Source organism: Apiospora aurea (genome assembly GCF_038362705.1).
Source record: "Apiospora aurea strain CBS 24483 chromosome Unknown utg000002l_segment0_segment0, whole genome shotgun sequence".
In the NCBI taxonomy this organism is placed as follows: Eukaryota; Fungi; Ascomycota; class Sordariomycetes; order Amphisphaeriales; family Apiosporaceae; genus Apiospora; species Apiospora aurea.
In genome coordinates this window covers 496,568-512,387 of record NW_027117389.1, presented here as the reverse complement: position 1 = coordinate 512,387, position 15,820 = coordinate 496,568, and the positions used below count along the sequence as shown (strand labels likewise).

Sequence of the window (15,820 nt, the reverse complement as noted above, 5' to 3'; positions counted from 1 at the left end):
TCACTTACCTAAGGATCCTCCTCCATCCGGATCTCCTGTCTCCTGGTAACCCCCTGTCGTATAGCGGCCCAGACGACCTGAACACCGGCCCGGTTCAGCGCGCGAACCGACGGTATCGTGTGCAGGACCGTCTCACAGACGATCAATCCAAACACGGGGCTAAACGGTGCCAGGCCCGGGCCGACCTGGACAGCCGGAACGCTCGGTTCGTTATTGGCATCGTCGTCGTCGTTATCGTTGGCGGCGGCGGCGTAATGGATGATGACGTGAAGCTCCTCGATCACGTCGCGGTACGGTCCCTCGATGACGACGACGTCCTGCCACCGCCGCAGGAAGCCCACGATGAGGCGGCGTAGGCCCGGGAGCGCAGGCAGGGGCGGGTCGGGGAGGCGGCGGCTGGAACCTGGGGTCAGTGGCTGCCAGAACAGGTGCTCGAAGGCGCGGCGGTCCAGGAGCAGGTCCGTAAGCCATTCGAAGCGGCTGGCGGTGGTGAGCCCGAGCGCGACGGCGTTGGTAAGTGATGTTAGCGAGGGCTGGTCCATGTGGAAGACGGTCGTTGCGGGGTTCCACCAGGCGTCGCCCGCGGCCCGTGATACAAGGGGCTGGTCCAGCAGCCCCAGATCCGGGTGCGCGATGGTGCCGCCGGGAGACGTGACGACCCGCGCGGGGAGCCGGACCCAGTGGGCCCGTACGGCCTCATGCAAGGCCTCGGGGTTCATGGCGAGCAGGCCCCAGGACGCCGGCCGCACGATCGCCAGCTGGGCGGTCTGGACATAGAAGCCGCGCTGCTCCGGGTCGTACACCAGGGTGCGGATCCTGGGTGTTGCGTTGTCGGCGGCCAGGACCCACTCGTAGATATCGATTCTGAGCTCGGGGGGCAGGTTGTAGAGACGGCCTAGGTTAGCATGGGAGGGTGGCCAATAGCTGGTTGTTACCTCTGATGTTTGGATGGTGTCGGTGCCTTCAAAGGCATCGGCCACTACATGGTTATATGGTTCTTGTGCCATTGTGTAAGCAAGTATCTATGTTTGGTTTCTTTGTTGGTTATGGGTAGGGGAAGCCTGGATAGGGGCATGGAATGGCATTCTTGGGACTCTCTTATATACGTAGACCACTAACAATACAACAACCAAAAACAAGGTGTCAGTCTGTTCAAGTCACACTTGATGGAAAACAGCCAGGCTGTTCGAATTCTCAAGAGGAGTTCTTCCCAATCATATACCAATTACTGAGAACGAACTCGCAGTGAATCGGGACACGGCATTGGCGTCGTTGACATTCCCATTTGGAGTGTTACATATCCTCACTACATCTCGAATTCACATACTTGGGGAGTCTAAGGAGACCTGGATGCTACGAGGTTACATCCCCTTGGCAGACACGACTTAAGTAGACGTGTAAGTTGCCAGCACCTTGAGCAAGTAGGTGAAGACTCGGGATGAGTGTCAAGTCGACTGCTGGTCATGAAAAGCACTGTCGGCTTGGCGTGGCTTGGCTGCTTAGATGTAGGTAATTGGAGTCACACTATGACGAAGGTACTATCACGAGGACATGGAAATATCAGGATGTGACAGTTAATGAACTGACATTACCCACGGATCTTGATGAGGTCTCGTACCCAGCTATCTGGCTGTTGGCACTGACTCGGGAGGGTGCGGGGGTCGGGGACCAACCGTTGCGCACTTGCAGGCTGCAGCAGTGTGCCTTAGCGAGCCTCTAGGCAATTTAGGGAAGTGCACGCCAATGCCAACGCTGTGGCCCTGTGGGACTGTCGCCCGGAACACCCCACCAGAGCTCGCCAAGTTACCGGGCCCTACGTACGTCACGACGATCCTCTCTAGGCACGTATATCTTCCCGTCTTATCCTGCATTCCTGAACGGTCAACCACCGTTTTTTCGAAGTCCAAGCTTGTTTGATGAAACGCATTGTTGATCCCGATCCAAGGTTGGGCATGCTTCCAACTTACGACAACTTGATTAGTCCTTGAGCGGCTTCAATCCTGAAGCCCACCATCCGCAATGCACCATGGGACAAGCCCATTCGGAAGAAGTGCGCTCCAAGGAGGATGTCGCAGCTGAGCTGGTAAGCAACCGCAACCGCAACGAACACGCCTCGGTGACAAATATTGACCAAGGAAAACATCTACTGACATTGGCCGTGTCATTTTGGCAAAACTTCTAGGCCGAGAAATTCGCACGCAAATGCTTCGAACCGCTTGAACTGTACTGCTTCAAAGACAACTTCCGATCGCTAGCCGACCACGAACAGCACATCCGCTACCTCAAGGAAGATGCCATCGCCAAGTTCCTCGAGCTGCCCGACGTCCTCAACGTCTCGCCCGTCGTCTTCCAGATGCTGTCGTACATCGGCGCCTTCCCGTTCCTCGAGGACGCGCCCGCCGTCCTGGGCTTCGAGCAGATGATTGTCTGCGTCGCCATCCTCACCGACAGATACACCAAGATCCTGGCCAAGGGGGCAGCGACGCGTAGGAAGCTGCTGTTCAAGAGCATGGCCGTATACGATCGGAAACTGTCAGAGATTGAGAAGCGGCCGGCGTCGCCTACAGTAGAAGCAGGAGAAGACGACGCCGCGGCGGGGAGGAGCCATGCGCCTGGTTTCGCCGTCGACGAAGCTGGCGACGACGAGGATGATGAGGGAGTGGAAGACGCGGATGATGACGAGCTGGTGCTGGCCGCGCTCGACTCGCTCGACCTCAACGACTCCTTCAAGGCGGGCGATCTGCATGCCGCCTCGACCCACGGCGCCATGATCCCGGCCGACAACTTCCGGCGCCTGATCATGCTTCTGCTGCTCATCGCGCCGCTTAGCCCCCAGGAGACGCTGCCCACCTACACCGATCGAGTCATGGGCGACGAGCTGGACGGGCTGCGCGACACGGCCAACAACATCCTCTCGTCGCTCATCAACGTCGAGCGGACGCCGGGCATCACCTTTGCGCAGTTCCAGCGCATCCTCCCCGCCAACTTGCCGTTCCTGTTCCAGGGTTTCAACGCCCTATTCGAGCACTTCCTCTTCTCGCGCAACCTCGACTTCACCAAGAAGCACAAGTGGACTAAGAGCGGCAGCGATATCGACACGACCGCCTCGCCGCCGCCATCCCCGCCCGCGATTAGGAGAGTAAGAACCTCCTCATCGTCCCTGCCGCCCCTCTTGCCAGACAAGGGCCAGCATATCCTCAACCCCAACATCGTCTCGCAGCTCTCCTTCTTCATCCCCGGCAACGAGCTTTTCCGCCGCCTCCGGCTCCTGTACTCGGGCGCCGACGCGGGTTTCTCCATGGGCAGTTTCGAGACCAAGGTGTTCAACTGGCGCGCCCCGACCCTGCTTCTCGTGTCGGGCACCCGGCTTACCGAGTCCTCCGATTCCCACCACCACGCTCAAGGGGCCGAGGGTAGCTTCATGGACTCGCTCCCGCCCCGCCGCTTCCCCGACGGCAGCCCCGCAGGCCGGAGCGAAGACCGCGTCGTCTTCGGCGTGCTGGTCAAGCAGCCCTGGCGCGCGGCGCACCGCGAGTGCTTCGGCGACAGCGACACGCTGCTGTTCCAGCTGAGCCCTGTGCACGACGTCTTCCGCGCCTCGGTCGTGAACCAGAACTACGTATCCTTCGCGAAAACCCCCGCCGCCTTCCCGGGCATCACGGTCGGCTGCCCCTCCCCCAAAGCTGCGACCCAATCGCGGCACCCCACAATCCGGACCCTGGGGCCCGTGTCGCTCGTGATCGACTCGAGTTTTGAATTTGGTGTGTTCACGCACGACTACACGTCGCGGGGCGGCGCGTTCGCGACGAGCAGCGCGCGCCGCTACGACTTCCAGGACCGGTTCCAGGTCGAGGACATCGAGGTCTGGGGCTGCGGGGGGCGACGAGGAGGCCAAGGGGCAGCGGGAGCGGTGGGAGTGGGAGCATCGCGAGGCCGAGGCGCGGCGGCGGATTAATTTGGGGACGGGGGATCGGGAGGCGGATCGGGCGTTGTTGGAGATGGCAGGGTTGGTTGGGAATAATCGGTCTGGTGGTTCGATGAACTGATGTATCCGGTTCGTTCTGGTGTGGCATGTATGACCGGGCTGTCTGGTTATTAGGATGGAATAGCTTCACGGCGTTGGGGAGAAGCACGGCGCGTGCAAAATTGATATATGGCAACGATCATACTCCTCTCATCAAACAAAATGATCAAGCGAGTTGTGTATTGGTTATATGTACTTAGTAGTCGTGTTGTTGGCCCCAATGGCATGCTGAATGGCATCAGCAGTAATGATTGATTCCAAATCCTTTCCCTGGACCATCCTTTCTTTTCGTAGTCGTACATATATAGAGCGGATATACAGTTTTTTCAGGCAATGCAAAGCCGTGTGCAACATTCTCTCCTTCCTCCCCTGCGAAGTAATCAGCATTACGTCTCTTTTTTGGTATCTTTTAATCCAGCATGTTCGTGCTTTTTCGCCTCTGCTCCTCTCTCCTATTTCTTCTCGTCTGAAGATGACGGGGCATCTTCCTTCTTCTTCCCCGAGCCGAACCAGCTGCTGCCCGACTGCGACAGAGCGCCCAGCACAGTCGAGCCCTCCTTCTTGCCTTCAAGAGGAACCTGCCCCTCGGCGTCCGACGTCGTCTCTCCGCTCGGTGTGGATGCCGTTGCCGCCGCCGTCTTGCCCTCGCGGGCCTGCTGCTGCCGCCGCTCCCGGCGCCGGTTGATGTGGTCCTGCAGCTGCTGCTCCTCCTGGTCGCGCATCTCGAGCTCGCGGAGCCACTTGGCGTTGCGCTCCTCGGCGCGCTGCTGGGCCTCGAGCTTGATGAGCTCCTGGCGCTTCTCGCGGTCCTTGCCGTAGTAGGCGCCGCCCGCGACGATGGCGCAGACGGTGAAGGCCTGGGCGCCGATGCGGGCGCGGAACATGCGCTGGACCTGGGCGTGGTCGCCGCGGCGCATGCCGCGCCAGGCGTTGTAGAGGGCGGCGCAGGTTAGGAGGGTTCCTGCGGGAGGGAGAGAAAGAGGGTCAGTGGTTGGGCTTGTTTAGTATCTAGATCTCGTCGTTCTGCTTCGCTCTCATCGTGGGTTTGGCGTGCGAGGGTGGGGAGAAGTCAAAGAGCTCTGTCAGAGAGGTGGCCCGAGGTCGAATATGGGGTCATTGATCGACGGCGGTAGATGCAACGGGCAAGTTGAGGACAGAACAACGTACCGAGCGGAACCAATGGCTCCTCCTTCAGCTTGCGCCAGACCTTCTGCGAGCCGGTCTCCTGGTATTCCCTGTGTTGGAAGACGTTCCATGTGAGCTAGGTCTCTCAGGTCGGGATACGCGGACCGAGGAGGGGTGGAGACATTCGACCTACTTATCGTCGTCAAAAGACGAGGGCATCGGTTTGTCGGCCATGATTGCGTCGGTCTGTAGCTTCCCGCCTGTATCTGCCTAGTGGCCCTCGGTGGTAGTGTTCTATTGCAAAAGACCCGATGTTGTCGTCGAGCTTCCCCGGGATTTGCAGGTCGTTCGTCTATCAATTGGGGAAAAAGCACGATACCGTTCGGAAAATCAAACGATGATGACATGGATTCGCGGATGGGACCCCTGCTGAATTATGTAAGTGCACCCATGCTCCCAGCTGTAAGCGCCATGCCGTGGGGAGAGAGCTTGCTGCACACTAGGCCGAATTGGAGCTCTAATTCTTTAATAGCGGCCTCGAATCATGCCATCGCATGCCTGATAGATGATGTTTTCCCGATAAGAGCTGCTTGGACGAACACAGCAATTGATGTCGACAGGCAGAACATATTCAATTGCATCTAGTACTTCTTGCTGGCAGCTTTTGATCGGAATTGAAGCTCAAGTCTTCCCTATCCCTACCGCATACCAGGCCACCGATTGACGCAAGTATGTGCACACAAGTGACCCTCGCATCAAGAAAAAGCATGGCTTGGAGACATGACCTGTGCATTACCAATAGGGTTCTACCACCGGGCCACTATACAGAACAGTAAGTTAGTGTCAATTGGCCGGTGGTAACCGTCCAAGTACAAACTGTAGGATCTGGACTCGACGGTGAATACATCAATTTGTAGATCAGAGTCTTCCATCGTATGATTCCCTCGCTGCTGTTAGTTGTCGTTTGCCGTAACTTCAGGCCAGGGGTCCAGTCATGGCAAGGTGCCAGGGCGCCTATCTTTAGGTAATTGCCCGAGTGCCCCTCCATGACTCTGACTGCTGCAAGCTGACGGTGCGACTGCCCCACATGCCACTGGGAAAATTCCCAGAAGTCGCGCCGAACTCGGGCAGAGCAGGGCCGCTTGCATTGCATACATTCAAGTCCCCAGAAGGCGGTCGAGATAACGTACGACGCATAGAAATAAAGGGACGCCCCTCTAGGTATGTATAATAAGAATATTGCGTGTCGTAGTGCGGTCTCATATATTTCCAGTTGTAGTAGAAGGAGCCTTGATTTTGTTCTCTCACCAAAGCGAAACCTCACATTTGGCACGGGAAAAAACTGACATTGGGACTCCATGCAAGGCCTTTATTTACCTGTACGGCGTAGTGCCCTATCGGGGGTTACTCTACTTAGTCGTAGATCCCGAGCAGCGTTTTGTTCGAATCTACAACCTCTGCGCCTACTACCACTTCCCCAGCGAATCCAGCGCCATCAACACACAATGGCGCCAACAGCAGCATCGACGGATGGTGCCGTCCTGACCAACCGCATAACCGACCAGGAACCGCAGACCAATGGCACCGCCAACCACGCCAACGGCCACACGCGCCAAACGCCGTCCATGTCCGGGCTCTCCCTGACCGAGTACAGCGTCAACCCCACGTCGCCGCCGCGGGCCACCAGGTCCGAGCCGCTGGTGCCCGAGGACTACCTCCTGCCGAACGGCCACCCGGACTATGTCCGTCTAATCAACACAAGCCGCGTTTACGACGTATGCGAAAGGACGCCCTTGACCCCAGCCGTCACATTGTCCAGGAGACTAGAATGCAATGTGCTGCTCAAGCGCGAGGACATGCAGCCCGTCTTCAGCTTCAAGCTGCGCGGCGCCTACAACAAGATGGCGCATCTGTCGCCAGAGCAGAGCTGGAAAGGAGTAAGAAATCTGCCCTACCCAGAGCCATTGTTAGTCCTTCAAACAGAATACTGACCCGGTGGGGTGAATCAACAGGTCGTAGCATGCAGCGCCGGAAACCACGCCCAGGGCGTCGCCTATTCTGCCCGCAAGCTTAAGATCCCGGCCACCATCGTGATGCCCGAGGGAACGCCCAACATCAAGCACGCCAATGTCTCGAGGCTGGGCGGTACCGTCGTCCTGCACGGCCCCGACTTCGATACTGCCAAGGCCGAGTGCCAGAGACTGGAACGGACCCACGGCCTCATCAACATCCCCCCCTTTTGACGACCCCTACGTCATTGCCGGCCAAGGCACCATTGCCTCGGAGCTGCTCGGCCAGACGAACCTGAACAAGACCGAGGCCATCTTCTGCTGCGTCGGCGGCGGCGGTCTGATCGCTGGCATCGGTGTCTACATCCGGCGCATGTACCCCCACATCAAGATCATCGGTGTCGAGCAGAACGACGCCAACGCCATGGCGCAATCCCTGGAAAAGGGCGAGCGCGTGGTCCTCAAGGACGTGGGCTTCTTCGCCGACGGCGCCGCCGTCAAGACAGTGGGCGAGGAGACCTTCCGCATCTGCCAGGAGGTCGTCGACGAGATCGTCCAGGTCAACAAGGACGAGACGTGCGCCGCCATCAAGGACGTCTTTGAGGACACCCGCTCCATCGTGGAGCCGGCCGGCGCCCTGGCCGTCGCCGGCCTCAAGAAGTGGGTCGCCCAGAACCCCTCGAGCAACGTGAACCGCTCCCTCGTCGCCATCCTCAGCGGCGCCAACATGAACTTCGACCGCCTGCGCTTCGTCGGCGAGCGCGCCACCCTGGGCGAGGGCAAGGAGGCCCTGCTCTCGGTGCGCATCCCCGAGCGGCCCGGCGCCTTCGCCGAGCTGATCGACTGCATCATGCCCCACAACGTGACCGAGTTCTCGTACCGGTACTCCCACGACGACGTCGCCAACGTGCTGGTGGGCATCTCGCTGCTGGCGCCCGTGAGCGAGCGCGCGACGGAGCTGCAGCGCCTGACGGAGCGCATCGGCGCCGCCAACATGTCGGTCACGGACCTCTCGGGCAACGAGCTGGCCAAGTCGCACATCCGGTACCTCGTGGGCGGCCGCTCCACCGTGCCCGACGAGCGCGTCTACATGTTCACCTTCCCCGAGCGGCCCGGCGCGCTCCAGAAGTTCCTCATGACCCTCCGCACCGACTACAACATCAGCCTGTTCCAGTACCGCAACAGCGGCGGCGACGTCGGCGAGATCGTCGCGGCCATCCAGTGCGCTGAGGTCCAGGAGCTCGAGAAGTTCCTCAAACAGATCGGATACCCCTACAAGGACTGCACCGACGACCCGGTCTTCAAGACGTTCCTCCGTGCCGACTAGGCGCCCACGAAAACAAGAAACAATTTACATAACATATACAAAAGCTACGTGGGCTAGAGTCAAAAAGAGAAAGTTCCTTAGATACGCGGGTTCACACATAGAAAAATATCAGGGATCATGCAAGGGTTTATTTCGGGGCGTTCGGTGGGAAGTAAGTCGGTCGGTGTTCCAATGAGCTCGGGGGGGCGTGTGCGAAAATGGGCTTCTTTCCTCATTCGATACCTCTTTAGCGTAGCTTAAAACGGACGACCATGCAATTCATAAAACATCGATAACATGTTTGGTTTTCCTGGTGATATGCTTGTTGGACTATGCTGTTCTCTACTTGGTCTGCCCATGTAGGGATCCTTCCGCGGGCATTCAGATACGATAGGTGATGATGCCTTTTATGGATTCCAGAGCCGTTTTACCAAAGCCCGTTATTGGGCACCACTACACTAGTCGACAGTCCTACTCGAATTTCGTAGTGGTGGTCTTCTCTGTGGTCGGTCTGGTAGAACCGCCAGCGTGGGAGAGTGTGGGATCTCGCTGAAGCAAGATGCTGCAGTTCTTCAGGCCCAACAGAAGACAGCCATTTCTTTTCGCTTGATCCTACCTACTACACACTACCAGGAGCCACTACGCTGGTTGCGTTTTACGTCACCTACAATAAGCATCCCTTCGCAGAACCCCCTGGAAAGCCGATTCATCATGGCCATATTGGACAGTTCTTGCCCGATCGAGGGAAGCGATATTATGTATCGTGTTAGCAACCGTGTAGATAGCAATCTTGTTAAAGGCCGACCCGGACCGTCCGCCACCACATGCCCCTTTCTCTTGACGCCGAATGACACCCCACATATCCAAGAGCAAATGGATATCTCGAGGGCTTCGCAGGATCACAAACACAATCTCAAATGGTATGGAACGTGGACTCAGGAACGAGAAACCCAGCCTAATGAGAGAAACAAATGATGAGTTCACGACTCACCGTTTCTCCAATCCTTGCCAATGGGAAAGCATCCGAGAAAGTGCCATCCGTGATAACCTCAGCCAGGAAAGCATCTCTCGCATCACCGTCAGGATCTTCCAGAAATCCAGGTAGGTCGTGGAGATCTAAAGCGAGTAAAAGTCCTAATAACGCCCCTAAGTCCAACTCGTCACCTCGATGAACCCCATGTACGAAAGCGCCCAATTAATGAAATGTCTTCCAAAATAATTTCTCGAGATAGGCCACCACCCGCTTCCAATCTCGTGCCCCAGCGTCGTAATCGCAGGACTCCAAGCTCGAGTGTAAGAAACAGCAAGTGAGGTGTCAGTGCTATGCCCTATGAAGGAACCAACGGGAAACAATGAAATGATCTTGTCAGGAAATCGAATGATTAGGTATTCGTATTAGGTCTAGCAACCTTTTGGCTTGTCACCAATGCTTCTTAAAGTGGTATCAAAGGAGAATGAGAAAGTAAGCAACACAAGGGCAAACAGCAGCGCCCCATACCCAACGCCAAATCCCGTTGTTATCCATGATGACACAGGCGGATTTTTCTCAAGACCTCAAACTACGCAACACGTCCTTCCTCACCCTGGTCGCCCGAGTAGGTCCACCCTGCTGCTACTGGTGATTACCCTGCTGCGGCTGGTACTGGCCCACGCCTCCTGCTCCGTCCTTACCGGCTTGCTGGGGCGCGGCTGCCATCTCCATCTGGGGCTGGGCTTGGTACTGGCTGTTGACGGGGCCGCCGCCGGGCAGGCGCGCCTGGACCTCCTTGTCCTGCTGGATGACGGCGCAGCACGGGCACCAGTACGAGGTGCAGCAGTCGTCGAGGCCGGAGCCGGGGATCCCGAACCGCTCGCGGATCTCGGTCCGCTTCATCATTGAGTAGACCCAGCCCACGCCCAGGGTCCACATCAGGACGCCGTGGATCAGGCAGTCGCTGTTGAGCGTGTCCGCCGTCTGCATCGTGGGGTCGCGCATGCGGTCCGCCGTCCTGCCGACCACTGTTTTTGCAGTTGTGTTAGTACCGAGTATTGAGTCTGGGTGGTGTGGATGTGTCCAGCGGGTAGTCAATCAACTTACAGAGACAGGGGACGAATGTGCCCAAGACACAGGAGCCGCAAGGCGAGCAGTCGCACAAGTTATTCTGCCACTCGCCGCCTTGGGGCTGCTGGGAGGGCATGGGCTGGTGCTCTGCCTGCATGGGGGTTTGGTTCTGGTACTGTTGTTGCTCCATCTTGGCTGTGGTGTTGTTGGGGGGTTGTGTCGTGTGTGTGCGTGTAAGTGTGTGGTGAAAATGGCGATGCAGAGTTATGTGTAGGCTGGAAGCGATGCTGGTAACACTAACAACAATGCAGAAGAAAGCAGTACAGCAATATGACTTGTTGTGAGTGATGCAGATCTGTATGTCTGCTGCTGGGGAGAGGAGAGAGATGGACGATGGATCTGGCAAAAGAGAGGGAGAGAGACAACAGACCAAGCAAGAATGGGAAGTGTGTTGGATTGGGGGCGCGATTGCATTTATTATTGACCTGTTCATGTGTACCTACCTGCCATCGACCTACCTGCTAATTACCACGGGGAAGGTGTTGGGCTGAGTTGCCCATGCCACATGCACGCCGCTGCCGCCATGAGGGGGGGCTGAAAGAGAATGCGGCACAGCTGAAAGCGAATGCGGCACAGCTGAAAGCGAAAAGTAGGAAAGTGCCAAGTGCCTTTTCGCCATGCGCGCTCCGTCTAGGCAAACGGCGCGTTCTCGCCGAAATATTCCAGTGTCATACTAGTCTGGCTGTGGAGGAGATGAAGTGGGAACACACACGGTCAATGCCGTGATTGCATACGGTGTGTACCTATTTATACACGATCCTCATGGCAAGCGTCTAGGTTCCCCAGTCACGAAGGGCTGTCACGCATGAGTTGCCAGATGGTAATGGCTGAGGGATCGGGCACCTTGGAGCTTACTTCAGGCCTAGTAGTCGATGATGGGGCGCCGGCTGCGTTGGTCTTCTGTCAGGCATGTATGCTGAAGTGGTTCATCATACGACAAGATGATGCTGATGGTCGACGGGAGAAGCTACCCCTGGAACTCGGAGACTCGGCGATCGATGCCTTCTGTGTAAGGCACTATTGATACACTGATGCTGGCAAGAGACGTCGACATCCAGACCAAAAAAGGACAAGCCAAGTAAGCACCAAGGGCATGGTTCCTTCTTTTGACTTTTTGGGTTAGGTGGTGTCGATCTGCATTGGCTCGCGCCTGGGCGAGTCCAGCGAACATCCCCCAAACCCCAAACCGCCGTCGAATCAGGGACGATTCCTCGAGGAACCGAGCCTGAGGCTGAGTGGTGGCTGCACCAGAACTGCACAACGCACTGCAGCTGCAAGCAACTCGGTAACGCCCAACGCCCCGCCGGCTGCAGGTGAGTGAGCTGTGCTGGTGAAGTACTTAAGGGGACCAACGGACTTTTGGTAGCGCGTCTTAGCCCCTGGAGCCCACGCGTTTTAGCGTCCTAGGGCTGATGAGAGCAATTTGTAGCCCATTTTAGACCCCAACCAACCAACTCAAGAAGAATGATTTTGTTGCTTCAACTGAGCACCTTCGGTTGAAGAAAGAAAACGTTGGGTAGGATTCCATTGGCCACTTTCGGCAGAGCTTCCTGGCTTACGGAGTACTACTGTGCACGCATACGGACCGCATGCATACCAGTCTGTACGTTACGTGCCCCTAGATGCTGGGAGATCTGCGCCAAGAAACCCGCCCAAAAGATGGCATGGCGTCAGAGTCCAATCCCACATGAGAGCTGCGAAATTGCGGCTTGCGTTCCGGTTTCCGCCTTTCGCTTCGACCCGCAACCGCAGGAATGAGACTGGATGCCAGGACCACACACAATTCAATATCTAACAACATGCCTATTACTGGTGTATTGCAGCTTGCTCGTACAAGGGGACGGAGGAGTGAGTACATACATCTGGGGTTTTGTTTCGTTTAGGCGAGCAAACGATTCTCACCTAAACCACCCATCTCTCGCTCCCATTTGTCTGGCATTCTATTTGGGCAATCATATACAAAAACCAATCAATGCTGAAGCCGCCTGCCATTGCCATCGCCATCAAGACAAAAATGTGAAGGAGGTCTCGTCATACTCAGTCATGCCATATGTCACGATGCCACATCTGCACCTGCATCCGCATCCGCATCCGCATCCGCATCTACCACGTTGACAACCCCTTTGCTCATAATCACGTAGTCCGGCACAAACACCTTGCCGAACCGGAGCTTCCGCGGCTCCGGCGAGATCTCGTCCTTCTCGAAGCCCAGCCTCCTATAAAAAGCGAGCGCCCGCTCGTTGCTCAGGAAGCACGTCAGCATCACCTTCCCGACCGTCGGCGTGTGCCGGGCCACCTGCTCGTGGTACCCGAGGAGCTGCCGTCCCAGCCCGGTTCTGTGGTAAATATTAGTTGGTAATTCAATAAGGTGTTCCTATCCATTGACCATCATGGTAGGTATGTAGTCAAAAACATACCCCTGCAGTTCCGGCTTGAGGTGGATCTCGTAGCAGTACACGACCGGCTGCCCCTCCTCGTACGTCGGCATGAGCGACGTGAAGCCGCGGATCCCGCCCTCGCCCTTGCCGTCCCGAACCAGGACGTACCGGAGCTCCGGCGACTTCATCTCGGCCCGCTTCTGGCCCGGCTTCCAGCCCATGGACGAGGGCTCGTAGTCGGCGCGGCTGGTCTCCTCGACCAGCGCGAGACACGTCTCGAGGTCGGCCTCGCTCAGCCGGGGCGCGCCGACCAGGCTGAGGGAGTAGGCCTCTTGCGTTTTGGGGTGCGTCCACTTGTTCCAGTCTGGGCTGCAGTGGTGGTGTTAGTCAGTTGCATGATGCAGGGTGTGCGGTAAGGTTTGGTGGCGTGCTATAAAAAGAACATACCTGGGACGTAGATGGTCTGCTATGAACTGTGCATCGTCTTTCTTGTTCACCAGCTCGATAGGGGTGGGCTCGCCACGCTTGCGCTTCTGTCTCTTACTTGTAGTTGCCATGCTCGATAGCCTCGAGTACCTCTGGTTGCGTGTTAACTGTAAGAGGGCAGTTTAAACACGTGCCGCAACAAATGTAGATGATGGCCCGTATTATGGATACGTGGTGCCCATGCATACGGAAGCCGTATTGAATCGCTCTTCAAAAGAAACCCAGATAGTCAGGTCTGGTGTCGGAATGGCTGCTGCTGCTGCTCTCACCGTATGTAGAAGCACATTCCCAGCATTATGTCTCCACCCCAGTAGATGCATATCCCCACGTTAGCTCTTCCCAGCAGCTCCAGTTTCTTTTCTCGGCATCTACATACATAGAATTTGGCATCTCGAATCCCAGTCGTCCGTCGTCATCAATTCAGACTATTGACATACTGTTCCCATGCTTTACTTGTAAAAGCGTTTCTCAAAAGCAGTCCGATGCCTTGAAAGTTCTTCTAGATCCCGCATTGGATATGCGCTATTCGACGGTGAGCCGGGCCGCCTCCATGGTGGGCAGGTCGTCCTCCCTACTCGGTGGGATCCGAAGCTATGCGACAGAGGCCCCTCGTCGAGGTGGTGGTAGTGGTGGACGCCTCGGCGCAACCCTCAGCTTAGAGCACGTATGTATCTCCTACACAACCCATTCATATATTCAGTAGAAGACAAGTCATTGACACATGTATACAGTTTCTCCAAAGATCGAAAGTTCTGGCATTATACCGAACTATACTCAGAGGCACAGGCCATATCGAAGATGTAATGACAAGAAATGAGACACGCAGCTTCGCACGAGCCGAATTCGAGAGGCACCGCGGCGTCACAGACCTGGTAAGCAAAAGTCTTGGTACAGAGCATCGACGCCAATGACGGGTTTCTGACTGTACGCACGCAGGGTCACATTAGATATCTCTTGTCCACCGGCAAGACCGAGTGGGAGGCCATGGAGAGGTATATTGGTGGAATGTAGATTTGCTTCAGAGTCTGTGCGGGTTGACGCCTCCCATGCAGAAGAGGAAATATACAATTGTTACAGCTTCAAGCCCATCATCTGCAGGCACTGTCCGCTGTCTTGTCTTTCTTCCCCCAACGCACCACACCCAATGCTACCCCTTCTCCGCTGGCTGCTGCTGCTGCTGCATGCCGCTTGCGTCTAGAAGAATGTCCCCCTGCTGCGTCTACCGTAAATGTACATGTTTCGTGACGCCTAGCGTTACAACTCCGTCGGGGTGTGGTTCGTGTATCTCTGAAGGTATGCCTTGGATAGTCGGAGGATATCGTCCGCTCCAATTTGTCGCCGGTCGGTTGCTTTTCCAATCGAACCCGACCAGTTTATCCTTGTCGCTGCTTGTGACGCGGGTTCGCGCTGCAGATGATGTACAGATATCCTCGGTGTCGCTTGTTCGCCTTCCTTCGTACCACCTAGAATACCAGCAGCAATTGTTAGCCCCGATAATTCACATCGCAGAATTGAGGGGAATGAGGCGATCGATCTTCGCAAGTAGATCCCCCGCAAGAAAATCCCCGCGGTCCCTTTCCCTCTGTCGTGACGTACCTTGCAGTGTTCGCATCGCTTCTTGACCGAACTGTGCACCTTCATCCCCCGCGTCTGCTGTTGTATCGTAGGCTGAAGCGCCTTAGCCGCCGTCGTCGTCAGGGCAGTGGTCGGCCGAGCGACAGATCGCATGACCGCATGAGAGATGCAGCGCATCGGCTGCTTGGTGGCAGCAGCACGGAAGGCGGCGGGCCTCGAGGAGGCCAGGGTCATGGACCGCATGGACGAGGAGAGGAGCGACATGGCCGCGGTGGTCTTCGACCGGGCGATCGACGGGTTGCACATGGTCGTCTCGTGGTGGATTGATGTGTGGCCGCCTGGCGTGGGTGGTTTGATCTCAATGCCAACCGATCAATTGAGCCAAACGTCCAAATTCAAGGTTCCCGGCATGGGCCGATTGAAGCTGGCCGGAAAAACTAGGCTCCCCGATAAGCTGCTTCGTAACCCGCGATATGCACATAACCCGAAACCCGCTTTACCCCGGAGTCGGGGTCGAGGTATCAAGCAACTTTGGGGATATTGGCTCGTTCTGTGCCGTGGGCATAAAAAGTCGTGAAGGGGATATTTTACAGTGGGTGATGTTAACTTGACAAGATCGAGTAACACTGGCATCTTGATGCTTGTCGCTGTTCATATTAGACACGGAAAGAATGGTAACAAGTCACATATCCCAATGAGAGTTGCTCGTCACAAGTCACAAGAACCTTAGCTGGCATGCATGTGTAATGGTAAAGTACGGCTAGCTGGACTGCCTACCTATGCAATACATATGCATACCTGGCCACGGCTCTTTTC

The 15,820-nt window shown here is 56.5% G+C and overlaps 8 protein-coding genes across 8 annotated transcripts; 3 read left to right on the top strand and 5 right to left on the bottom strand.

Moving 5' to 3' along the window:
- Nucleotides 1–8: 8 nt before the first annotated feature.
- On the bottom strand, nucleotides 9–1,007 carry PG986_002551 (uncharacterized protein; the record flags this gene model as incomplete). The annotated part of the gene is made up of 1 exon (XM_066838773.1): nucleotides 9–1,007. One exon carries the CDS (start codon nucleotides 1,005–1,007, stop codon nucleotides 9–11), a length of 999 nt encoding a protein of 332 aa, XP_066703837.1.
- Nucleotides 1,008–2,026: 1,019 nt separating this feature from the next.
- PG986_002550 (uncharacterized protein) lies at nucleotides 2,027–3,955 on the top strand (the record flags this gene model as incomplete). The annotated part of the gene is made up of 2 exons (XM_066838772.1): nucleotides 2,027–2,083; nucleotides 2,183–3,955. The coding sequence occupies 2 exons, from the start codon at nucleotides 2,027–2,029 to the stop codon at nucleotides 3,953–3,955; spliced, it is 1,830 nt and encodes a 609-aa protein (XP_066703836.1).
- A 521-nt stretch (nucleotides 3,956–4,476) lies between these two features.
- Nucleotides 4,477–5,393, bottom strand: PG986_002549 (uncharacterized protein; the record flags this gene model as incomplete). The annotated part of the gene is made up of 3 exons (XM_066838771.1): nucleotides 5,343–5,393; nucleotides 5,192–5,259; nucleotides 4,477–4,985 (listed from the first exon to the last, which is right to left on the bottom strand). The coding sequence occupies exons 1-3, from the start codon at nucleotides 5,381–5,383 to the stop codon at nucleotides 4,477–4,479; spliced, it is 618 nt and encodes a 205-aa protein (XP_066703835.1). The 5' UTR covers nucleotides 5,384–5,393.
- Nucleotides 5,394–6,654: 1,261 nt separating this feature from the next.
- On the top strand, nucleotides 6,655–8,485 carry PG986_002548 (Bcilv1; the record flags this gene model as incomplete). The annotated part of the gene is made up of 3 exons (XM_066838770.1): nucleotides 6,655–7,086; nucleotides 7,162–7,294; nucleotides 7,350–8,485. The coding sequence occupies 3 exons, from the start codon at nucleotides 6,655–6,657 to the stop codon at nucleotides 8,483–8,485; spliced, it is 1,701 nt and encodes a 566-aa protein (XP_066703834.1).
- Nucleotides 8,486–10,076: 1,591 nt separating this feature from the next.
- PG986_002547 (uncharacterized protein) lies at nucleotides 10,077–10,695 on the bottom strand (the record flags this gene model as incomplete). Its single annotated transcript, XM_066838769.1, has 2 exons — nucleotides 10,077–10,462; nucleotides 10,542–10,695. 2 exons carry the CDS (start codon nucleotides 10,693–10,695, stop codon nucleotides 10,077–10,079), a joined length of 540 nt encoding a protein of 179 aa, XP_066703833.1.
- Nucleotides 10,696–12,618: 1,923 nt separating this feature from the next.
- Nucleotides 12,619–13,500, bottom strand: PG986_002546 (acyl-CoA N-acyltransferase; the record flags this gene model as incomplete). Its single annotated transcript, XM_066838768.1, has 3 exons — nucleotides 12,619–12,901; nucleotides 12,983–13,312; nucleotides 13,391–13,500. 3 exons carry the CDS (start codon nucleotides 13,498–13,500, stop codon nucleotides 12,619–12,621), a joined length of 723 nt encoding a protein of 240 aa, XP_066703832.1.
- Nucleotides 13,501–13,979: 479 nt separating this feature from the next.
- Nucleotides 13,980–14,440, top strand: PG986_002545 (uncharacterized protein; the record flags this gene model as incomplete). Its single annotated transcript, XM_066838767.1, has 3 exons — nucleotides 13,980–14,093; nucleotides 14,161–14,301; nucleotides 14,366–14,440. 3 exons carry the CDS (start codon nucleotides 13,980–13,982, stop codon nucleotides 14,438–14,440), a joined length of 330 nt encoding a protein of 109 aa, XP_066703831.1.
- Nucleotides 14,441–14,802: 362 nt separating this feature from the next.
- On the bottom strand, nucleotides 14,803–15,310 carry PG986_002544 (uncharacterized protein; the record flags this gene model as incomplete). Its single annotated transcript, XM_066838766.1, has 2 exons — nucleotides 14,803–14,892; nucleotides 15,026–15,310. The coding sequence occupies 2 exons, from the start codon at nucleotides 15,308–15,310 to the stop codon at nucleotides 14,803–14,805; spliced, it is 375 nt and encodes a 124-aa protein (XP_066703830.1).
- Nucleotides 15,311–15,820: the final 510 nt, after the last annotated feature.